Source organism: Argiope bruennichi, chromosome 10 (genome assembly GCF_947563725.1).
Source record: "Argiope bruennichi chromosome 10, qqArgBrue1.1, whole genome shotgun sequence".
NCBI lineage: Eukaryota > Metazoa > Arthropoda > Arachnida > Araneae > Araneidae > Argiope > Argiope bruennichi.
Window position 1 is genome coordinate 8,230,233 of NC_079160.1, and position 19,693 is coordinate 8,249,925.

The following is a 19,693-nucleotide window of genomic DNA, read 5'->3' on the forward strand; positions in this document are numbered from 1 at the left end:
ATCTTCATGAAACGATGAAATTTAACACAGAGCATGTTATAGCTTGAAGTACTCGTAAAGTACGACAATCACCCAAGATAGCCATTGAAAGCAGATACTGGATTTTATTTGAGCCGAGTGTGCAAATAGTGTAGATGTTTTTCTATTCTTAATAATTGATGTTCTCTCTTTTCAGAGAAGCACGTCTTCCAGTTGCGTGCCCACATCTATCAGGCTCGCTCACTTCCCAGCCGAGACCGCTCCCGATATCCAAATTGCTGCGCCATGGTCATCTTCAAGAATCATATAAGATCTACTCAGGTATGCAGGTGGTCTCATTGAATACTTGTATTGTTTGTATTCTAGTTCCTAAAGATTGTGAAGAATCAAAGGTAACTAATTGGCATTATCTTTAAAACAAAGGGTTGCAAGCGATGTTTTCGAAGCAAATTCATAAAACAGTGGACAAAAGGTACCAGCAAAGAGACCACTATGCAATTGAATAATAGGGCCTTTAAATGTCAGTAAACAAAGTGTAATAAACATCCAACAAGTTTTTTGATCACTCAAATTCATGCCCTGGAACCATGATCTGACAAAAACTAGCCAAAAAACTGGTCATCCTTAGAAACTGCACAACTTACCTCCTTCCTTCCTTGGAACTAAGCAATTAAACGCCACCACCCATTTCAATAACGCGATGCCATACATCACGCATCTACTATTTCTGTCCTGTGACTGCAGATGCTTTTTCCCGCAGGTACGAGAGAACTCTCTGAACCCTATCTGGGACGAGATGCTTTTATTTCCGGAGATCGAGTTCTATGGCGACGCCCGTTTCACTCCGGTCATCGTCGTAGAAGTGCACAACTTTGGAGTGACTGTAAGTTCTTTTCTTGTTTCACTATCCATAATTCCACAAAAGAACGAAATGAACTATTTTTTAAAAATTTTAGTTAATATTTCAAAATTAATTTAAACCAATTCCTTCATTTTATATATATTTTATTTATTTATCTTCAAAGTGCGTTCTTGATTTTCTGTTTAATAATGCATTTTACTCATGCCCTTTCATTGATGCTAAAAATTAAGCTTTTTTTCTTCGGATATTTTCTTTCAACTTTTATGTTGTAGAGTAAACCACCTTTTAATATGCTAGCTGAATAATTTTTTAAATAATACTATTTAAAATTTATTTCTTTGAGTATTTGGATTTAACCATTTATTATATCATACGTGTGTGTATGTTTTAAGGATTGCTTTTTTTTAGTTTGGACACATTGAATAACATTTAAATATTGATTTTTATATTGAGTTGTATATATTATATCGCGTTGACATCAAAGTTGTTTTTCGTTGTTGTTTTTAATGGCACTCGTCATACACAAGCCCACTGACTTTTAGAAGTCAGTGATTTTAAGCCAAGGGTGCGTCTCTTGTTTTTCAGTAGTGCCATCTAGGAACAAGAGTACGACTAAGCTACACACACGTCACAATTCTTTTTACGGGGTGGCCTTCATTCATATATTTCATTCACTCACCGTAATTTAGACCTAAATCAGAGAACGATTCCCCCTGATCCAGTACCCCCAGTGGTATTACTCTCGAAATAGCGGACTTTGTGACCACGACAGATTTATGCGTGCGCCAACTCGCAAACTCGCAACCCAAAGGGCGGAATCCAACGCCCAACCAACCATTGTATCCCGACCACAGTTTCTTTTTAACGTATCAACGGCATTTTCTTATAGATTTGCATTTTCTAATTACAAATATTTGGCTTCTTTTTAATTTCGTAACCTCTTAAGCTCAGATTCTTGTTAAACATTATATTCGTTATGGCTCAAAATCCAAATATTAAATATTTGATAAAACATTAAAGAAAATATGGGCATTATGGTTCCCGCATGGGCAATGGACTGCTCTGTGTAAAAAATTATTTATTTGAGTGTTTTATGAATTCCGTAATTATTGTAAAATTACTGTTTTTTTAGAGATTTGAATTAAGACGTCTTGCAAGTGTCGGTACAAGAACTATTAAACAAAGGAAATGCTAAATATCTGAGGCAAAAGCATCTTTTAAGTGGCGTGTTGTTTTATCTTAAAATTGATAGTCTCTTAATTCAAAATTTAATCTTTTTGTTAATTCGTAGGTATTAAATATAAACTGAAAGGTATCAACAAATATATCTATTTTTCTCAAAAACTGATTTTGTACAGGTGCTACCAATTGGGCAACTAAAATATTAGATGTTGCTTCGTTCCAACAGGAATAAATCTAAAGCCAACGTTATTGCGTTCGGAAGCCCCAACAAGTATGCATCACACCCGCCTCCACCAACTGATGTTTCAAGCTTCGTGAAAAAAAAAGGTTGAAGCTTGCTGACCGAGATGATTCACTGTCAAACTTACCAGTTGAGATTTTAAACATGTGCTGCCAATTGGGCAACTAAAATATTAGATGTTGTCTAGTTCCCAACAAACTTGAAAAATGAGAAATAAAAAATATGAAATTTCAGAAGATCAGTTGAAACTTTAAATCTACTTTAAGAAAATAAGGCACATTTGATTTCTTTTCAAATTCATGTCTGCAGATATGTATCTATTTTTTACACGCAAATGTCGGAAGTTATTCGTATTATTTTCATATTATCCCAGTTACATTCGCATTTCTTCTTTACATAAAGATATAGATACCTTCGTTGATATTTCAAAATTTTGAAATAATCTAATTGGAGTTCTGACTGCTTGATCGTGGATTTTGAAATTGCCTCCGTAACAGACTTCTGAGATTGTATTCCCTGCATCAGAAAGAAAGGGATAGAACTTTTCCTTTTAGCCAATGTTTCTGGCAGTCAGTGGCCTGGCAAATGCTAGAAAGTCCAATCCACGTGCGCAGTTTTTTCTTTCCTATCAGAAATTTCTGACCGAATTTTATGACTGTTTTGCAGAAATCCACGATTATTGTTCGCATGTGGAATTATTAGAAAAGATTTCATAGAGCCAACAATGCTATCGAAGGATGGAACAATAAGATAAATTTATTTATTAAAAATTCGCGTCCTAGAATAGAAGAAATTGAGAATGATATTAGCATCAATTACCTATTAGTTTGAAGTTTTATTTCTAGTTGTAATGAACTGTAAACTAAAATGATACTGAGTGAATTACGATTACGAAGCGAGGTCGATTGCGCACATAAAGGTCTAATGAATAATGGTTTTACCCACTTTTCTCACATTTAATTCAATTTGTCTTTTCCATTTTTGCAGCATTCGAGACCCTAGGCAAAACCGTCGCTAGGATCGCAGAAAATTTTTAATCTTCTAAAATATTTGACACATTCTGATGTTTTAACAGAGAAAGTGTATACTCCTTCTATGCGTGCACAATAATCTGCGTAATACATTCAAGAATATAATCAGAAAAAGAGGGTATACTTTTTGGACAACTGCTTTTCGATCAAATGAATCTAAAATTTCGTGCAAGGACCACATTATTAAAGACAACATTTATCCAAGTCTTAGCGGTTTTTGATAATCAAGTTTGGACATAAGTAAATAGACTATTAGATTCTGATGTACAATTCTGATCATTAAAGCACAAGTTAAATTTAAATAGTAATTTGTATTTTCGAGTTATTGAATGCTCTTCTATTTTCAATCTTAGGAGGGACAAAGGGGGTCTTCTTTGGATTTCTATCGAAATCGGAATTTGGGATGGAGTTCGTCTAAAATTTGATAGAAACCAGTGCAATTTTGATGCAAAAACCACGTAACTAATTTCATCTGTCCCTCTCAATTTGTATTTGCGTAATAGTTTCGGAAAGTACCGATTAAAAATTCTGTTCTTCTGATTAGAAGCTATAAATAGACAAAGATTCATCAAAATTTCAATATCGAATTTAACACCTTCGCTTTTTATAATCGGTATACCAAAAAGCTAAAAATTGTAAAATCAAAGTTTGATGCCCTTTCTTTTTTACAGGGAAAATCAGGATTTCTGGGAAGAGTCATTACTTCTATTGAAATGAACAAAAATTCAGAGAACGCTCTCTTTCTTCAGTGGTACGATATCCAAGGACCTTCCGAGTCGAATGCACAACTGTTGGCGGCTTTCGAGTTGCATTCAGTGAGTACCTAAAGCATTTGAAACTTTATGCGTAGAATTTTTTATAGCATATGCATATTTATGAAAGAAACCAAATAACGCTCTAAAATTTCGTATATGGGTTTTGGATATTATACATTTATAGATTCTCACTCTTAATTCCATTTTCCCATAATTAATAATATTGCTAAATACGAGGCGAATTTTTTTAGTAAATACATTTTTGAGATTCGTCGGTTCCACGCATGCGCATTGAGTATTTGCATCTACAGACGCCATTACGAAAGATCGCTCATGTTTACGTCTATTTATGAATAAAATTTCTCAGTTAACTAATTCTCAGTCAGCCGATTGTGAGATACACTTTGGCATTCGTTTTCTAAATTTAAAAGATGTAAAAGAGGCTGATATACGACAGATCAGCGAGGTGTTTGGAAAATATATTATGAATGAGGAAATATTAAGAGAACATGCATGAGGGAGAACGAAACGTTCTGTCACTGCTCTAGACTGGTGCAGAAAAGACGCTTTACGATTTCACCTTTATCTGATGAATTCCTCAAGTCTTCAAGAAGTGTTCTTCTTAGAATAGTGATGGAACGATGGTGATGATAACCTTTAAACGGCATATTGCATTGGTTATTAATTACATTTATAATCTGTCAAAAAGGTATTTAAAACCTGGTTAGACGATGCGATACTTAATATGTGCGTTAGAAAGGGGATTCACGGTTGCATTCGGGTTATCATGAACAAATAAAAACTTTTCTTACAATTGTTAAAAAAAAAAGGGAAGGCAGTGAAGTTTTGTTGATTTCAAGATGGAACTCAATGAAAAATACACCTCTCACACTTTTCCATATTTGTTCTAACTCGATTGCTTGTCTTTCAATTAACTTAATTATCATGACACATTTTTTAAGTTTCAGAAATACTGGTATTGAACACTTACTGATTTTGAACTTGATTACCTCATTTCTTTTTCTGGAACAAAAGCTGAACGCTTAGTTTGAAGTTTTTAACACTTTGATCACATTATAAAACATATAAATTTATATGTTTACTCAAACGTCTCAAAACTTAAAAGATTAGAGGGCACTTGAAAGCCGATAGGGAACTTTTCAAAAATGTGAATTCAAAGAGAATTTTAGAAAAAGCAAAATGGAATTCAGAACAAACCATAAAAAGACTGGAATCAGCCAAATAACCATGTTACTCCCTAAAATCAAAATACTAAGGCTATAAAATCATCATAATTTTTACTTGAAATTTCGCATTATCTAACCTTAAGTACTATCCTTTTATTTTTAAAAGCGTTAATTCAACTGCCTATTGAAATCTGAGACAAATGATAATTAACTGAAAATTTATATTTAGAAACATAAAGCTTTGCATAAACTTTACAATTTTTGTTTGTGAAAAATATCATATTTGCAAGAGTGTTTTTAAGCCGTATGAACCATAAAAAGAAATAGCCACACTTTTTACTTTCTTCGTGTACGAAGTATAGAGAAAGTATTTTTATTGTTAAAAAATTTGAACTTTTACGAATCTCCACATTTTAGACCTCCCTGATTCAGAAAACTTATTTTTGGAAAATGTCTGTCTGTCCATCTGTGATAAAGTTATCTCCAAAACGTTTTGAGCTAGACAGATTAAATTTGGTATATGGTCTTTGAATAAAATTTGTAGCTTCCTGTCAAATTTTGTGTAAAATTCGTTCAGAGGAATTCTATCGGTCCGGCTGTACAAATACAAGTTACACGATAACTACTAAACAAAGAGATTGAAATAGATAAAATTCGGCTCACATAATTAACATCTATATTATAAACACATACCAAATTTTGAGCCTTATCCAACAAAGGATCGACTGTCTGTCTATCTGTGTCAGAACTCATCTGTCCTTCATCTGTCAAAAGCATATAAGCGAATCGACTTAAAATATATCAATTTTAGTTTGTGATATTTTTCGATTACATATGCACTCTTTTCGGCAAATTTTGATTTCAATCAGTTGGGAAAAACGCGTCTAAGAGAAGATTCAAAGAAACAGGTGTGATGGGGAAGCTTAAAAAACTATGGAAGATTTGATTGGTGGAGACACATTCCGTGAGAGCAATGTCTCTTTGCAGGTGGAAGAGAGCACCGATATGCCCAGGGGTGACGGTGATGCTGACCTCATCTCAGTAAGGCCCATTCCTTTCGAGATACGTCCCAGATTCGCAATGCATCGAATCGAAGTGAGATGATTCTTTCATTCATTTTCATTTTTTTAATATATTTATAACGGTTATTTTTACTTTATGTTAAGTATTTAGAAGCAATTTTCTTTGAATTGCGTAAAAATGTCAAAATAGGCTTGGAAGTAGGAAATTTTAGGTTATTAAAATAAATACCATCATCTTTTTAAAACATAACAATAAATAGATGACTGATCGTTAGATGAACTATTCCAGTGAAGTAATCATTCCAACAGAAAGGAGCTACCTCTTTTGAGTGGGCCGTGATTAATCAAAATCTTTCCCCAAATAGTTTTGATCATCATTAAAAGACGCAATTTGTTTCCTTTTGGTTGATTGCAAATCCCGCCTAGTTTTCCGAACCCCTGAGAAATTCAGTAATCGACCACTGCAACTTGTAGAAAATGTATGGTCTCAAAAGTTGGCAGTAGCATCTCCAGCTCCAAAGATCACATATATCCTCAACCTTCGCTTGGTTCATCATTTTCACTTCAAATGATACAGATTCGAATTTGGCACAAAATCAGTTATATTAGAAAATCAGGCACATCAAACTGCAGTATATTATAGAGACCTTTAAAATTTTGCAGTGTCTAGAATTCATGAAGATGTATGTTTTTTAATTCATATGAATTAAGTAATGGCAATATGATAAAATTGTTATTTACAAATCCAAACGCTTTAATGCCATTTTTTTGTTATTATTTTAATTTCCAGTTTTCTATCACATTGTCTGTAGCGTAACCCGTCTGTGACACATCTACTATTTTATTATAACGAATCCCTATCTAATTTATCTTCTCTAGCATAATCAAGAGACAGCTAAGAAGACGTGATTTGATTCGATAGTTGGACCGAATAATGTCTTAAAGACATGAAAATAAATCAAAATTTATTAAACCAGCTCATTGACCAAAATTACCTCTGCTATTCCATGTTTTGCATTTTAATAAAACATGCTTCATTTAATGTTCCATTCAACCTCTTTCTTGTATAATTTGTCTAGATGGTCACCGTTAAAACTTAATTACAGTAAAAATCCTTTTTTGAATAATTTTATTGAATTGTATAATTTTATTTTTTTGATTGAATAATTTTATTGAATTGTATAATTTTATTTTTTTGATTGAATAATTTTATTGAATTGTATAATTTTATTTTTTTGATTAAATAATTTTATTAAATTGTATAATTTTATTTTTTTGATTGAATAATTTTATTGAATTGTATTTTATCGAATTGCCTTGAATCATTTTATTTGTTTGAAAAATAATTTAATCTATTCTCTTTCTTTGGAAGTTTCTGGAATCAGACCACCTATTCCGCAATTTATGCGCTAATTTTTTCTCTTTTATTTCTTATCTGAATAAACTAAAATAAGATATATATTACCGCTTTATTAGCAGTTTAATTGGCTAGAGCACCGGTCCTTTCATATCATTTTACTGCGTGGTAGATCATCGCTAACGATAATTGAACTTTAATCTGTTTATCTTTCATTTATTATTTTTTAATTTTCTTTAGATTATTCATATGTTTACAAGGCAAACCTTTAATCAGAAACAATTTGTATTCTTTAAAATCTCCTTCAATGCAATAGTCTTTGGATTTACTAAGAACTCTCTTTTGCTACTGCTATTAAGGAATTTTATTGCCGTAATCAAATAAAGCTGTTCCAACTTCGTTATTAAAATAAACATAATGAAATTTTGATTGATATTTTAAATTACTACTTCATATACCTGGAGATCAATGCCACCGACAGTTCTTTATTCCAATTTGCATTTCAAATGCATCCTTGGAAAGACTTATCAGAAAAATGTCAACCATTATTAATATATGATAGTTCTAAATAAAAGGTATTACGAATCTTTCCCAACACAAATCAATTTTTTCAATACAATGCATCATACGCTATTATGATAATTCAAATCAAAAAACATGTATTAGCATCATGTAAGGGAATGACGCTTTTCATTAACACATCATAAAACTATCCACAAATGAGATAACCTTTTCAGGCATTCAGATTCCCTCGAAGGAAAGTTGTCAACACGAAGGTGAGCATCACTCTCGATGGTTGCAGGAAACTAAAAAAAGAGAGACATCTCATTTGTACCCTTTCAGGAGGAAGTCTTTAATGTAAAACAGTTTAACTGGGAATGGCTTTTTATGAAAAAACTTCATCATAAAAAAATGGCAATCAACTGTAGATGCCGAATTCAGCGACATTTTGCCAAAATGATAAATCATTTAACTGTGTTAGTTTTTTTGTTTTTTTGTTTTTTACGTTACCTCTTTCAACACGCAACGTCATATTTTTTACTTAGTTATTAGAGAAAAACATGTTAGGTTTATTCTTATAGAAAAATTAGACCATGAATAAGCTAAACCACATAATGACCATTTCTCTTAGATCCTGTTGTGGGGCTTGCGCGAGATGCGGCGCTCACATTGGCGGCACATCGACCGGCCCCGCATTGACGTCGAGTGTGCCGGCCACCTACTCCATTCTAGCGTCATCTTCAACTACAGACAGCACTCCAACTTCGCCAAAACAGTCGAGCATCTGGATCTGGTAGGTATTAATAAAAAAAAAAATTGTAGCAGTGTTAACTTGATTCGTTATACGTTTTACGAAAAAATGCCTAAGAGGAAATAATTGTTATAGAGTTCATTCAATACATCAGAATTAAAAGAGCACACATCATTTCAAAATGGTCAGCAGAAGAAAGCTCACACTTTGCTTGTAAAGTGTCCATTCCATTTGCTCTATTGCCAAATGCACTATGCATGAAGAATACCAGTAGTACGTGTGATACATGGATTCTTTACTGACTTCGCTCTCCTACTTCTAAGGGAAATAAAATTGCCACATGTTGTGATGGCACACACACGCACCGCGTTTCGACAAAAAGTTGGGGCCATCTTCATCTAAGCTGCTTTGTATGCAGTATCTGGAAATGGATGACTGCGTCGCTGACGGTTATATACATATTGAAGAATGAAATTTTAAATTTTCTTCTTTTGTGGAAATGTAAATCTCACCACAATATCACTGCTCATTAAACAGTTCGAGGCGTTTATAATCGGGACAGGCATTTTAAATTCTCCTTTTTTAATAGTTCCTTTGCATTCGATTTTGAACAAATATTAATGTCTGTTTTTGATCCTGTTTCCCAGAAAACGCTTTGCATGACATCGACGTTCAATAATTATGAAATATCAGCCATTGGCGTGAATTGTACATTTTTATTTAATGTATTTTCGGATCCTTTGGGAACTTTTTGTCGATTGTTAGTATCTGAAAAATGAATTTGTGCTTTAAACGTGTTTTTTCCTACCGATTGTAACTAAAATGGGAAACTAAACTAGGCTTTTAGTCATAAAATATCATATCAACTTTGCTATATTTAAATCATAACATTTTTGAGTCATCGCGTTCGCATGCTTCTGAAAAAACAACAACAGAGAGCTAGATGTTCAATCCATTATTGGAATTGATTCAAAATTTGATTGATGTTAAATATGTGTACTGAATTTTATACATCTAATTCTCTTCCTTTTGTAGTCATCTTGTTAACTTACATTTTGAACAGGCGGATAGGCTGAACGGATTTTGCTCAAAATTTGGTAGAAATCTGCAAATTAGGTGCAAAGACCGTATACCAAATTTCATCCGTTTCATTTAGTCACCCCCTCACACAGGACATTGTCCTAAAAATGTATTTTTAGAACTCGGGGAGGTTTAAAAAATTCGTCGAAATCTTGAGTTAGAACTTTTTGACGATTACTATCATTTCTCTACACTAATGTATACGAGAAAGTAGAAAGATATTTGTAATCGCCGCCGTTTCCTTTGGATAGTTTTCAGGGTATCCTGCAGCAACTGAAGTAGTTTTTATTTTTTTAAAAATCAACTTTTTACTGTACAACAGAAAGCTTTGTTGCCATGCATTCCTTTTTTCGATAGGAGCTGCCGGATCAGGAAGATTACTTGCCTCCTCTCATCCTGAAGCTGATCGACACGAAGAGCTTCGGCAGGCAGAATGTGATTGCCACTCACATACTTACCCACCTCCAAGAATACGTTTTCAGGCCACAGCGGGGGATGGGTGAGTTCTTTTGGATTTTCCTCTAGTAAATTGTTGTAACATAATCACGGCATCCATTTCCATTTCACATATACCATTCAGCTTATTCACATAAATACTCTTTGAATTTTATTCTCTAGGTCTTTATACTTTTCGAGTTTGTCAAAAGTAATTATCCTTCAAGTTATTTCTTACAGAAACGCAATGCATTTGCAAACTGATTAGCTCACTCTATGACCATATTACGCTGCTCATTTCTATGCATTCACCACTAAGAAGTATAAAGGATTAGTTTGATTAACTAGTTTTTATTAATATTGACAACCGTTAGTATTAATAAAGATCGCTGTTAGCATTAATGATAAATAACGATTAATGTGGTAAATTAATTCAACATTTTTACCAGTTATTATGTATAACAATAGATTAATCTAATTATTAATATTTACTTAATTTATTTAAATTCTTTATATTTACTTAATTTTTCGAGTGATATTTCGGCAAATGTAGTCTTTAGCAAAATGTCATTCGTAACCACTCCAAACAAAAATTGTGTGTTTTTGCCTTTTCAAATAGAGTAATCATTTCTGACCTTTGTAAAGATTAACTAAAATCTCACGAACATGGAGCTGAGATGGTATCGGAATTTCTAATCTAATTATTCACTATGGGTTAGAGGATAGAACAAAGAACGTTGTGTTTGATCCCCACTCTGTACTCACCCTGTACTCTCGGATACCCAGCCTGAGCAGTCCGTCACTCTTTCGTGATCCAGAATTTCTTTCTGCAAGCTGCGCATTTCGAAATAAATTAAAGCTGAATACTTCTATGATAACAGATTTATAATTTTATTTATTTATATCATTATGAAATGCAATGATTATATCTTTGACAGTAAACCCAAATAATTTCAGGAGATGAGAATTCGTTTTCCCGAGTTTCGCACATAGTGCTAGACGTTGAACATGCTGAATCGGATGAGTATCTGGATGCTTTCCTGATTGAAACAGTTGTGAGTATCCATTTTTTATATATAATAGCTGCCCTTGGCGACCAGAATATTTCCCTGGAATATGATTCATATCATCATAGGACTGTATAAAATTTAATCTTCATAACTGTTTACTGAAGTACATTTATTGAATTCTGAAATGAAATAAAATATTGTTTACTGCATTTAAATTCTTTTGAAAGTAAAACTGAAAAAAGAATTTTATGCTGAATCAGAAAATTTCTTATTGAATAATTTTTTGAGATATCACATTTATCTTGTTCCGCATTTTTGTATGTCAGATTTTCAGCTCTCCACAGCATTTTGTGAGTCATAGCATTCCGTCTGAAAACAATGTCGTTTTACCTAATTGTCTGATACTTCTGCAGAAAATGCCATAATTCCTTTTGCTCCCCGCTTTGTTTTCATCCCCTGATGAGCTATTTAATATGCATGCAAATTTCATATTCTTTCACGTACTCGTATTGTGCATAAGTGATCAGAGCAATAATTTTGCATTAATCATTTACTTTCAATTACATTCTTACTCTTTTGGAAGAAATTTCTCTGGACACGAGTGGACGAGAGAGATAAGGAGGAAGAGGAAGAGGAGACAATGGACTGGTGGTCCAGGTATTACCTCTCCACGGGAGAGAACCCTCAGGTACTGCCCTCTTTCTCTATTTAATTTTAAGTTCTGTTTGATTATGATTGTGCTGATAGACTTCACTGAAGTAATTTTCGGGAAGAAATTAGATAGCACTCATATTAACAATTTTTCACAACAACAACAACAAAAAAAAAAAAGGTCGGACAAGGAAAAGGAATTTGTTATATTAAAATTCAGTGTGACTACGTTCCACAATTCTTTTTAAGTGACAATGGCATTTTCAAATACGAATACACCTGTTGCAATGTGCAACCTATCGCTTCTCTTTTATTTGACAGACCCACTAAAATACAGTTTGAAAAGGAAATAGGCAAGCATAATAATATAGAAACTACCGAAATGTATCAAATTTTTTTAAAAATTGAACTCAGAAAAAAAAATTGGCCATTTTTTATTATTTTTGGAATTTTCTGCCACGAGGTTCTATGAAAATATGACTCATGAACCAAAAACTCCAGTCATTAACTCACTGTCCAAGACAACGTGCAAAATGCATCAGTTTTGTAAGTCCTATAACAAGTTCCAACGAAATGGAAGTGTATCATTTATGTGGCGCAGTTCATGATGTCAAGTGTATCAACCGTAAAAATCCTTTTTTCGCACCGAGGACTGATACTTAATGATACTAAAATGTCAAGGCGGGATGAATTTTCAATGAATCAACTCCCTTCCTTCCTTGGCAGCCACTAAATCAAATGTAACTATACGCAACATTTGAAAACAATTAATAAAAATATATTATCCCAGATAATAATGAAAAAATGGCACAGCAATCAAAAACACTAGTTAAAAACAGTTCTAAAAACTCTTTTATAAAATTTATTTAATATTGGGTTGGCAACTAAGTAATTGCGGATTTCACTCATAGATGGCTTCAGTTGAATTTTTAGGTTTGCAGACGTAGTACAAATGTAAAACACATTTTGTTATTTGATAGTTGGCAATTCAGCTGTCAATCAGTAAAAAAAAGTTTTTTGATCGGTTGCGTAGTTTTCGTTTGGCGTTCGTTGAAAAATGGAAAATCAAAAGGAACATTTTCGTCATATTTTGCTTTTTTATTTCCGCAAAGGAAAAAACGCATCGCAAGCTCATAAAAAGTTATGTGCTGTTTATGGTGACGAAGCCTTAAAAGAAGGGCAGTGTCAAAATTGGTTTGCCAAATTTCGTTCTGGTGATTTTTCACTCAAAGATGAAAAACTCTCTGGTCTTCCAGTTGCAGTTGATGACGACCTAATCAAAGCAATAATCGATTCGGATCGTCACAGTACAACACGTGAGATTGCACAGCTTTGAATCAACACGTGAGATTGAGAAGCTTTATGTATCACATACATGCATTGAAAATCACTTAAAACAACTTGGCTATGTTCAAAAACTCGATACATGGGTTCCTCACGAACTGAAAGAAACGCATTTAACGCAACGCATTAACAGCTGCGATTTGCTAAAGAAACGTAATGAAAATGATCCATTTTTAAAACGACTGATAATTGGCGATGAAAAGTGGGTTGCTTACAACAATATCAAGCGGAAAAGATCGTGGAGCAGGCCAGGTGAACCAACTCAAACAACATCAAAAGCTGATATTCATCAAAAGAAGGTTTTGTTATCATTTTGGTGGGATTACAAAGGAATTGTCTACTTTGAACTCTTACCACCCAACCGAACGATCAATTCTGATGTCTACATTGAACAACTAACGAAATTAAACAATGCAGTTGAAGAAAAGCGGCCCGAATTGACAAATCGAAAAGGTGTTGTATTCCATCGTGACAATGAAAGGTCACACACATCTTTGGTCACTCGGCAAATATTATTGGAGCTTGGTTGGGATGTTTTGCCACATCCACCATATAGTCCTGACCTTGCACCATCTGATTACTTTTTGTTTCGATCTTTACAAAACTCCTTGAATGGTAAAAATTTCAATAATGATGATGATGTCAAATCGTACCTGATTCAGTTTTTTGCTAATAAAAACCAGAAGTTTTATGAACGTGTGATTATGATGCTGTCTGAAAGATGGCAAAAGGTCATTGATCAAAATGGGCAATACATTATAGAATAAAGTTATTTAGTTCCATGAAAAAATTGTCTTTGATTTTCTAAAAAAAAATCCGCAATTACTTAGTTGCCAACCCAATATATTTAATCAGGATACAAAAGCCAAATTCCCGATCTGAAAAAAGAAGAAAAAAGGCTAAAAAATAGCCAAATTTTTGATGCTACTGGATGCAGCTGAGATATAGAGAGTCGTTGTGTTACTTCACATTTTTCCAGCTTCTTTACTTTCATTTTCTCTTACACATAATACAAAGAAAGTATAATAATCGTCAAAAAATTGGACCTCGAGATTTTGACGAAATTCCACGTTTTAGACCTCCCTCAGTTCAAAAAACGCATTTTTGTATAATATCTGTCTGTCTGTGACAAAAGGATATTTCAAAAACGCTTTGAATTAAACGAATGAAATTTTGCATGCAGTCTTTAGAACAAACGTGTAGATTTATATCTATAGATTTCTATTTTTTGAGCAAACTCCGTTTAGGGGAAATCTGTCCGTTCGGCTGTCCGAATATGAGTTAACACGATAATTACGTAACGAATATAGCTATACAGATGAAAATTTGGTGCAGAGATTTAACGTTTATTGTAGATACCGATCAAATTTTAAATCAAATCCAAGAATGGTTGACCGTCTGTTCGTCTGTACTTTCTGAAACGCGATAACATTAAAATGTAATGACTTAAATAAATCAAATTTGGTGTGATATTTTGTGACTACAATCTCAATTTTGTGTCAGATTTTTGTTTCAATCGTTTGCGAAAAACTCGTCTAAAACACAAATTCGATTTTCGAGTCTATTAATCGAATGCCTGGGATTAATCGCCAAAAAACTCTCTAATATATATATTCAATAAAAACGCTAAATTATCTCTAGTAATTAATATTTCTTGACTATTGTACGTCAAAGCCATGTAAGACGTTCTCTGAGATAACATCTTCATTAGAGAATATGCGAGAAAGTTTTGGGAAGACCATTCCCGTCGCTAAAGTAAATATATCATTATCTACCCATATGCATTTTCCTTTTGTCTTTTTTCTCTGTTTAGCATTCATTCCGTGAAATGGTAGAAATCTTGAAACTAAATATAAAAAAATAGGTCAGCATTTCATCTTTTTCCACATTAGAGTTCTGTATCTTCAGGAGACTTTCCTCAACTGTGTACACGAAATGAAATCCGTGTAGCAAATGAATTTCGCATGCAATCTAATATATCTCACAATAGCTGTTGGTGGGTTAAAACAAAGTTACGTTTGGGTGTGGTTTGTGCCACAAAGATGGACGCACTAAAATATAATATTGGATTGTGCAAGATAAATATTACGTACCTTCTTGTTGCAAAATAAATTATATCTAACTGTCTATTATCAGCTTCAATGTGTTTTTTTAAAGTTATATTTTATCCACGTGAAAAATTGGGCGCAAATTTCTTTTTATGCGGAAAAATTTCAGTGCAAATTTTAGTCTTACTCCTACTAAGGTATCCAACTAGGTTTGGAGACGAATTTTTAAAAAAAATGTTACATAAACATTTTCAATGTTATCAATACCAATTGTTGGCTAGACCAACAGACTTGAATGGTCATTATTAGAAGAAATTGTCTTCAGTTTTTGAAAAAACTGCCCATTTAATGAAAATTTAGCAAAATTTTCAATATTAGGAAAAACATAGTAAATCAAAAAATAATGGAATGTATTTATAGTTCTATCTCATATATATTAAAAACAAAGAGTGTTTTAGATTCTACGAAGTTTTGATTTTATTTTCAGGTCATAAAAAAAATTTCAAAATTTTCTGAAAAAGATCATCTTTACAATCTAGTCGGATACCTTCATTCAACGTCCTAGATTTTAGGTTTAATTTTAAAATGTATCATAAACTTTTAACACAATCTCTCTCATTTAATGGATCGCTCCAGAAATTGTAGACATCAGTTTGTTCAGACTGTAAACTATGCCCCCATGAATTTTATTTTTATCAAAAACAATGCAGCTTTCTTTTCTTCTGTTTGAACGGCATCATTTCAATTTGATTCGCTTATGAATTATTGATTTTTAATTTTTCTTGACATTTCTTAAGAAAATTCTTTTTTATCTGTTTTAGGTTGACGAGACATTTTGTTCCATTGGTACGTCCCTTCAAATCATTTTGTTGAACAAGACCTTTCATCACTTTCTCTCAAGCGAAGTAGGAAGTATCTTGATCGTCAAAAATTCCACTTCGAGATTCGAATGCGAGAAAGCAATGTTCGATATTATATTTTCGAATTATCAGAACGTGAAACATCAAAGATGCCAAGAGTAAGATCGATGCAATTTGGGCCATAATAATATCACTGTTATTGTGGATATTCATAAAACTTTTGGTCATGGGTTGGCTGTCTTTCTGTTTATGAGCTCAAAAGTGCTAAAAAACGGTAATTAAAAAAATTAGAATTTGGATTTTATATCAAACACGGCGCCATATTATGGGAATCGTTATAAAATAATCTCATTGTTTTTTCTCCATAATGCTCTGGAAGAATCATAAATTCTAGTAATTATAAAGCGAACGAGTATGCACTGACTCCGTGCAAGGCAAACCATTCAACCTATATTTTTTTCAGCCTTATTATAAAATTAAAATTATCTTCATCACTGCTTCTAATATTTTATTTCTACAGTGAGAATTGCAAAGCACAGTAAGCAGACTTCCAAAAGAGAAAGGGAGGGGGAATCTATAATATCTTCAAGCTCAAAAGTACCCTTCTGGGGAAAACATCAAGGCAAATCCACCAAGAAAATAAACATTAAAACATTTTTTTTTTTTTTTTTTTTTTATAATTGGCATTCCTGGTGAACCAGCTACTTGGTAAATGTGGCTACTTTCTCACAGTATTAAGATCTGAAAAACAGGCAAAGGCTGAAAGGGATTGCAGCCTACTGTCAAAATACCATTGCTTCTTATGAAGATTTGTAGTTTAAAAACATACCTTTACCCAGTTAACTGTTTCGACCTCTTTGGAAAATGGGTATCTAAATTATGTTTCAAAAATTTAGCGATGACGAGTATACTCGTCAAACACAGAGTATGTGTAATATGAAATTCTGTGTTTATTTCAATAATCATATTTATTTATTTACTGAAACTAACATACATTTTTTGCATATGAGCGAAAAGAAACAAAAATTTTAATTTATTGCCTCCGTAAAAAATATCTGTCTCTTGAAAGCATGAAAAAGGATAGAAAAGAATTCTCATCCCGGTTTTTATTACCAGACGAGCCACTTATTGAATAGTTTAAAACATTTTATGGTTGCCTAATTGCTTCTGGCAGGATTAATACAACACAGCGGTATATTTAAAAAAAACAATTCATATTACATGAGGGTTTTTTATAATAATTATTAATAATCCTTTATTTGTTCCTTTGATTTCGATTTGGCTTCAAAATATTTTAAACACCTTGAAATTTACGAATATGCTTGAGTATTTATTAAAATTGTAATTAAAACTACAAATTGTCACTACTTATTATTCCTGACGAATAAACTCGTCATAATTCAAATTGTTGTACTTTTTCCATGACAAGTATACTCGTTAGAAACAATCAACTGGTTACACGATTCATTCTGGCTCACAAAGCAGTTTCTGGGTGCTATAGTAAGCCTTTTGAAACGCGAATTGAAGCGGTTGAATCGAATAAAGGTGTGAACGATACTTCTCTCGACAGGTCCCGATACCGTGGTGATTCCCCGCAGCAGCCTTCCCAGCGCCATTTTCAAGATATCCGAAGACCTTAACGGGGTGGAGACGGACACTGCTGGATTCGTGGTAAGTGCCCTCTAAAAGGGAGGGGGAGGGACGTTTTTCTGAATATCTAACTTCAATAAACTCAAATGTTGCATATCGTACTACTAATCAACATAAAAATACTAAAGAAATTGTATTTCTATTCGCGCAAAGGGTCTGAATTTTAACTAAAGGACAAAAAGTGCCAAAGTTTATCATAAACCAAAGCTGTGCATTTAGTTTCTAATATTATCTAAATTGCTCCTTTTAATTAATAACGAAAAAAATCACATTTACAAACCGTGCGCTGTGTTTTGAATTCGCATAAAAGAACCTAAACTTCTAGAATTTAAGTGAAGCATTGAGGTCTCTACCGTTTTACAACAATGAAATGTCATATTTTGAATTGCAGAAAGTCGTCTTTCTGGATAATTCGCTGATTTCCAATATTCTTTATATTCTGTTTTTATAAAAGTGACTATAAAAGATACGCTAAGATGTTACAGCTGTTCCGATTTCTGAATTTTTGAGGAAATGGCTACGAACAGTTGCAACTCATGTATGCTCAACTCACTTCATGTTCTACCTATATTTTATTCAGCAATCAGCTAATTAGAATATACTAAATGAGTTTTATTTTTTCAAAGATGTTGTCTTCAAATTTTCTGAATTCAGATTTTTTTCAAAACAAATATTGACTCTGTGAATCTAATGTTGATATAATGTAGCTATCTCTAAGTTTTTGCCAACATATTTTTCCTGTAGACTCCAAGTCTAATTTGGAGCAACTTTTTATAGGTACGAGAAATATTTAAAATCAAAACTCTTCAAATTTTTATTTTATAATTTAGCTTCTCTTGTCGACCTTCCTATCAATAAGGAGAGTGAGAGGACTATACTTTATGTAATCTTTTAATTCAATAATTCATTAATATTCTTTGAGTGACTCTTAAATTTTCTTCCATGCTTCGAGCTTTGAGTTGCTAGATTTAGGAACTGAGTGCAGATCAACTTTCGTATGGGCTGCTAATCTGGAAAACCTGTTTCTGGAAGCAATACAAGGACTATTTTGGGACGAACCTCATAATTTTGAAAATGCTGGTTAAATGACGAGGACGATATCTGAGTTACGATCTAGGAGCATAACTTTTATTTCTTCGGTTATTTATCATCTAAATACGTTTTAATTTAGCTATGCTCAAACCTGTCACATCACTTCAGCCAATCCTGTTTAATAGTAATTATAGTTTAATAGTCTTTGTTCGCTCTCATCGACATTATCGGCACATTTTTAATGAAAAAAAAATCTATCATGCATGATTCCACATGTTACTTTCTCAAAAAAAGAGGCAAAATCCTCATCTTATTATTTCTTAATCCGTACTTCAATAATATCAAACGGTTTCAAATCATTATTAATAGACAATTTAGCATTGTGTTGACGACACCGTAGATATTATTTTAATGTCAATAGCTAATTGGAAATATGCATTGTTGGCAAAAAATACCACAGTCCTTGATTTAATATTACTTCCAATGAAATAATAAATAATTTCAAAAGGATCGAATAAATAAGTTTTTATAATACATTATAAATTCATTCAAATTTGTCAGAGATAATTGAGATACAAAGCTATTCTCAAGAGAAAATGCAAATGGCGAAAATTCATATCCCACAGTTCTAGGAAATATATAACTTAGAAACTGGCATCGCACTCAGCCAGTGAAGGGCACGAACAATGTAACTTATGAGCTTCACATTTTTTTA

At 32.9% G+C, this 19,693-nt stretch overlaps 1 protein-coding gene across 1 annotated transcript in view; it reads left to right on the top strand.

The window, feature by feature from the left end:
* LOC129988996 (otoferlin-like) overlaps nucleotides 1-19,693 on the top strand; it is a 79,927-nt gene that overhangs the window by 27,963 nt on the left and 32,271 nt on the right. The window contains exons 14-23 of the mRNA XM_056097296.1: nucleotides 176-300; nucleotides 740-862; nucleotides 3,967-4,110; nucleotides 6,225-6,332; nucleotides 8,749-8,910; nucleotides 10,306-10,447; nucleotides 11,341-11,438; nucleotides 11,977-12,081; nucleotides 16,258-16,282; nucleotides 17,867-17,967. Of these exons, the coding sequence (XP_055953271.1) occupies nucleotides 176-300; nucleotides 740-862; nucleotides 3,967-4,110; nucleotides 6,225-6,332; nucleotides 8,749-8,910; nucleotides 10,306-10,447; nucleotides 11,341-11,438; nucleotides 11,977-12,081; nucleotides 16,258-16,282; nucleotides 17,867-17,967 (1,133 nt within the window). The remainder of the gene's footprint in view (nucleotides 1-175; nucleotides 301-739; nucleotides 863-3,966; nucleotides 4,111-6,224; nucleotides 6,333-8,748; nucleotides 8,911-10,305; nucleotides 10,448-11,340; nucleotides 11,439-11,976; nucleotides 12,082-16,257; nucleotides 16,283-17,866; nucleotides 17,968-19,693) is intronic.